This window comes from Cryptomeria japonica, chromosome 10 (genome assembly GCF_030272615.1).
Source record: "Cryptomeria japonica chromosome 10, Sugi_1.0, whole genome shotgun sequence".
Classification (NCBI taxonomy): Eukaryota; Viridiplantae; Streptophyta; class Pinopsida; order Cupressales; family Cupressaceae; genus Cryptomeria; species Cryptomeria japonica.
The window spans coordinates 75359686-75366000 of NC_081414.1; the positions used below are offsets into that span (position 1 = coordinate 75359686).

Below are 6315 nucleotides of genomic sequence, written 5' to 3' on the forward strand. Positions count from 1 at the left end.
AACATTTCAAAGGTAGCTTTCCTTTATACTTACCTTTGCCTCTCGGTAACCTTCTAGCTAATAGTGCTTCAAACTCTTCATGCTTTCTAATTTCCTCATACAGTTTGTGTACTTCTTCAATGTTCTTATGAAATCTTTCACTTGCTCCACTATGATCCCCTTCAGAGTACTTACTCATTCTATCATTGTAATAATTAGATTCACCAAGATGAAAAGAACTAAATGCAGATTCAACTTTATTTACCGAAGACCCATTGTTATCAAAATTACTTAACTCAAATGCATGTAGCTTACCAATAGTAGCATCTAAAGAAACTGGCATATTGGGTACAGACCTCAATTCATTGATTGCAGAGACTCGAATTGCATAAGCAGGTAGAAGGGTTCTCATTAACTTACTTGTGACATCCTTTTCTTCAATGGTTCCTCCTGCTCCTTTGATTTGATTGACAATCTCCTTTAATCTTGTATTGTACTGGGTTATGTTCTCACCTTCATTCATCCTCATAGATTCAAGTTGTCCTCTTAGACTATCCACTTTTGCTCTTTGAACATGTTCATCACCGCCATACACAAATATGAGCTCATCCCACATTGCCTTTGCATAATTGCAGCCTTCTAGATCATTAAACTCCGAGTCGGTCAATGCAGATGTTATTTCAATCATTGCTTGGATATGTTCTTGCTTTGCCTTTATCTCTTCCATTATCAATGGATAGGTGCTAGGTGTGATGAAATCATTCTCCAAATAATATACAACATATTCTCCAACTCCTAATAGGTGCAGCTTCATCCTTTTCTTCCATGTAGAGAAACTTGACTCGTTCAACTTAGGTGCATCCCTCTTATACATCTTTGGATCTTTTCCTCAAGTACCTTTAAAATTTCTCTTCTGGAGTCCAATGCTCTAATACCAATTGATAGTTCTGATACTAAATGTTTATTACAAATTCCAAGCTAACAAGATGAGAGGGGGGGTGAATCATACAAACTTAATCTTCAATATATTCAATAGATTCAACCTTGGTAACATATACTTTAGTAATATAACCAAAACTGCTAAACATGCAAACTCATAAGCATATAAACATCACAACACTCATAAAACTAGATTTAATGTGGAAATCCAAATAGGGAAAAACCACTGTGGGATTTCAGACCCACTAAGAAATATACTCTTCTAGAGTATGCTCGGTTAAAAGCAAATCCTGTTAAAGATTACAAACACATTGCTAGATGTGACCTGGTTAAGGGATTTCCCTCAGATCTGTTAGGATCTTCACCTTGTTAGAAGTGACCTTGTTAAAGGATTTCAAACACTCAATCAGAATGTCACCTTGCTAGAGGGTTTTACAAATAAGACTATTAAGTCCACTCGGTTAAGAGATTTTTTGTCACTTTACAAAATAACAGTAATAAAAATATATCTGCAACTTCACATCTAAAATGCTAAAGTAGATTCTTATTTTCTCAATACAATCTAGTCATAGGACTTATCTTGTCCTTCTGCTGGGCTCTATACTCTGTTATCAAAACAAGTCTTCAAGCTTTTGTGCTCGGTAATCACTATGTAGCATCCCTATGCTTACACTTGTCCGCATACATTGTTTATCAACAGTTCCTTATTTATAAACAATTTGCCAACTGCTTAATCTCTTTGATTACATTTCCCATGATCAATCATAGCCATCAGATCTTCAAACTTGACCAGGTTCAATGTATCCTTCGATCTGAAAATGTTTTACCCCACCTTGGAACTTGCATACATTTCTTGGAACTTGTGCTAGGGTATTGTGGTTCAATCTGAGCTATAGATCTTCCTGTTGATTTTCCTTTGCCATAGATTCTTTAACAAACTTCATGCACGTTGTAACAATCATTTAATCATAACTAGCTCATCAGCTTCCTTCATTAAATAATGCTTTTATTCATTCAATGCATTCTGTTATTACTCGGTTACAATTCGGTAAATACTAAACTTCACTCGGTAGACATTCTGCCTTCATTAACCGATAGCAATAACCTTAGGGTTTATCAACTAGGTTCTTTAGGGTTTACCGACTAGGTTCCTTGCTCGGTAACATAGTATAGTATTAACCATACAAACAATAACATATGTAGGATATCAAAACAATCCAAACATCATGATCTCATCATTGTCTAACTCAGTAATAGTTGCCCATTGAATAACTTATTCCTCCCCTTATTCATCACATTCTTTCTGTGTCTTTTACCGACATCTTTATACTCACCAAATCATACTTCTTAAGATATGGCAACATCATATTGAATTAGAAAATCAATTTCTTGAGATCAATGACAAAATAATAATATTAAGATAGTAAACATCCTTAATCAGTTATATCCATAATCATCAGCAACCTTCTCAATATCCTTATTGAAATGCCCACAATCTCTCATTGTCTGTTATAATGCCAACACTTATATCCTATTGGACAAGACATCTTTATCTAACTCTTCAAACAAAGACCAATGAACTACCCACACAAAAATCCCTGACCCTATGAATAACGTGCACCTTGAAGGATAGCATATGTAAGGGATGGGTTAGGTAATTTTTTGCTTTTTGCATTGCATATCATTTTAATCAAAGCACTGCATCACATACTACTTTTTTAAATGCATCCCATTCACAAAATTTCTGCATTTGCATATAGAAGCATTAATCAAACAAGACAACTGTCCAAGTTTATCATTTGTTTGCATTCAAGACAAACAAGGGTCATCTCCTTTTTTAGATATTCGGACATGAAGTCTTTGAGGTCCTACGGTCATTCATTTTCAACATTACCTTATGATGTTGCTTTAATTATGGTTGGGTAGTGATTTCACTATTTGATACTTGTTAACCCAAAATCTATCAATTGCTATATCTCAAAAACATTAACAAAATCTCTAATTCATTCTAGACACCTAGTTGATCATATGACTAGTGAAAAGTCTAAAATTCTACTTCAATACCGATGTAATTGTCACACCCAAGTAGGTTTCATTACTTACAAGGTAAGGCAAGAAAAAGAAAAAAAGAAAAAAGTGTTATGGCAAATAATCATCTCAAGGCAAAAGAGCAATGATATATAACTAAACTATAACACATGCAGATGCGACAAAAAAAACTTGACTATGGGAACATGTGAGCACTAATACATTTGGCCTAAAATTCCAATGGAGGTTTTTGACGGAGAAGGTATATTGTGACCAAATTTGATTTTTTTTTGAAAAAATGCCCGCATTCATTGGAATTCCGACGATAATTCAACATTTGGTTTCGATGGAGAAGGAATTGGTAATGAAATTTGTGTTTTTTTAGAAAAAGTGCCCACATTCATTGAAATTCCGATGACCGCGGGCATTACTTAAATTTTTTTTTGACAAACATGGGCATTACTTTAAAAAAAAAAAGACCAAGTCATTTGATAAACATTATTCCCGCCTCTTCCTCCCATCGACCTCTGGCATCACAAAAAAAATTGGGGCATTACAAGGAGGGAAACAGTTCTGGATTGGGGTGCTACCAAGATCCGGTTGAAGGAAAAATGTAGGGTATAGTCAACCAATTCATTGTTATACATATTGTGTTGAAAAATATTATTTTCTTTTTAAATATCTAGATTAAAAGTTTATTATAGATTTTTTAGATTAATTGCCAATAGCAGAGATGGTGAGAGGTTTGTGTAATATGATGTGATTGATTTAAAAAAAGAATTTCTTACAAGACCTAAACCCTTGAACAATCCTACAATCAAGTATTAATTAAACACTGCATTTTCTTTTTATAGATAAGTACTAACCAAAAGGGGTTAGCTCCCTTACATCATGACAAAAATAAACCCGACCAAACACAGGTCCATACATCCAATCCTGAGGCTGTACCTATAAAGGAATCTACAAAGCTTGGAGGATGATGGCCAAGTGTGCTCCAATTTCCATTACTTTGCTCACAATGGCCCTCGTGAGCCAGCAGACATCTCTATCCATCAGCCTTTGGAAGGGGGCAAAATTCCTATTGATGACTCCAATCTAGTAGACTTCCTAGACATCTTCTTTCAGGGATTTCAACCTTTCCTTCTTTGCCTTGGCACAATCTCTTTCCTCATCTTCAATGTCTTGGTCATCTTCCAAATCTGAGGAAACATAGTTATCTGAGTTGAAGTAAGTACCCAACTGGCTAACCCACCTGTCCGCATCCAGATTCAAAATCTCATTAGCAATGGACTGACCATCCATCGTGCGGATAAAACCATCTATCCTCTAGATGCATACTTCCTTCGACCCCAAGATATCTATCATTGGGCAAATCACTGCCTCATAAATGAAACCATCACACTAGTGTCTATCTCTGCCAAGGATGGATTCCACCAATCTCCAAACTACATCAAGGACACTTTCATTCATGAGAAACAACCTTCTACACTGCACTTGAAAGGATTCATCCCTACACATACAAATCAATCCAAAATGATGAACCATCTCTGCACCTCAAGACTTGAATGCTTTCTACTGTCATCATGATAACCCTTATACAATGATCAACTTGTGAAGTCCTGAGTAATGTATGAAACTAATAAGACCCATTTGCATCATCCAGTCTGCTTACTGTCCTTGATATCTCTACTAGAGTGAGAATCTTATCTTCCTTGAAGCTCGAGCAATGTACCAATATTTTAATTTCAACCACATCTCACTTATCGAGAATGATAAAAGAGATTTTGCACCAAGATAACACTCATCTCACCTATGTGTAGTTTCCCCTTTTTTAAATTTTATCCTATACCCTTTCTGGTATTCTGTAATGCACGTACCATATCGTCCCTCATAATCTTGGAGAGTTTTGCACTGTGTCCTATGGAGATGTGTTCTTTTTCACATTTAGACACCACACCCATATTTTCCAAGTAGTCTGCACTTGTGTTTGCCTCACGGTAAATGTGAGTCACTTTTTACACTGGAATATGTTTCAATAATTCTACAATTGATTTTAAACATCTTCCCAGTTTCCAATTTTGTGTAATACCATTCTTGGTTGCATTGACTGCTAACTGCGAATCTCCTTTAATTTCTAGAGGGTAGATTCAGTTCCCCACACAGTATTTCAAACCTCTCTCTAGTGCAGTGAACTCTACAACATTATTGCTTGCTATTCCCAAGTATCCTGAGATTCCTACCAACATCTCACCCCTACTATCTTCGATTATGCATCCATAACCTGCCTCACCTGAATTCCCTTTGGTAGCTCCATCAAAATTTAGTTTATAGTACCCTGGCTTTGGGGCTTCCCATCTGATATTCTGCCTCATGTTATGTTTAGGATTGACTATAATATTGGGTGGTATTAAAGATCCCCATTTCCCAACTTGTGATGCATTCAATTCTCTACCATATGCGTTAACGGATGCCAATTCTGAAACCATTCATCTAATTTTTCCAGTAACAGTGGTCACATTCAATTCTTTATCTTCAAGTATCCTTCTATTACACTCTTTCTAGATTTTCCACACCACCACTAAGGGGATAATTATCCATAGAGAGCCCCAAAGTGATTTATTCCTTGAGGCAGGCTACCTGATAATATGGCTCTTGAAGTCCTTGTTAGAAGCTGTTTGCCACTAGAGATTTGCATGAATCCAATTCCAACATTCTTTTGCAAACTTGCAACCATAGAGAAGATGTCCTATTGTCTCCTCATCATCTTTACATAGCATGCATCTACTAGGTCCATTTATTCCATATTTCTTCAACCTTTCTCCAGTGAGTATTCTACCATGCATAGCTGTCCATAGAAATGCCCCCGCTCGTGGAGCCACCATTTTATCCCAGCATAAGCTAGCAGACCATTCACATTCCTCATGATCATTAATTTGAATTTGGTAACCTAATTTGACCTTATATTCCCCCGACCGGGCTGCACACCAGATTATTTAATCTTCCTCCTTGTTGATAGTAATTCTCCTTTGTATCATGATTTTAGAAAATCTTTCTTGAGTTTCCTTTGTCATACCATCCACATCGATATCTTTCCACTCCCTTGAGGGTTCTCCACAACATAATTGACCACATATATACCATAGCATCTTTCCACCTCGTCTATCCAATTTTCATCAGCAAAAGAATGTGAAGGATGGAATGGGGTTAGGTAGGTGAAGTAAAAGTAAATGTGTATGAGGTTAAGGTTTAGGATAGGATGTAGGAAAGTGAAGGAGGTTAAGATAGGGGATATGAAAGGTAGATGGAAGGTAATAATGATAGGAAGTGAGGTAAAGGTTGGTGTGGGTTAGAAAATAGGGTGTAGGAAAT

At 36.3% G+C, this 6315-nt stretch overlaps 1 protein-coding gene across 1 annotated transcript in view; it reads right to left on the reverse strand.

Moving 5' to 3' along the window:
• Nucleotides 1-4248, reverse strand: part of LOC131033264 (uncharacterized) — a 40862-nt gene extending 36614 nt beyond the window's left edge. The window contains exon 1 of the mRNA XM_059212227.1: nucleotides 4096-4248. Within this exon, the coding sequence (XP_059068210.1) occupies nucleotides 4096-4248 (153 nt within the window). The remainder of the gene's footprint in view (nucleotides 1-4095) is intronic.
• Between the last annotated feature and the right edge of the window lie 2067 nt (nucleotides 4249-6315).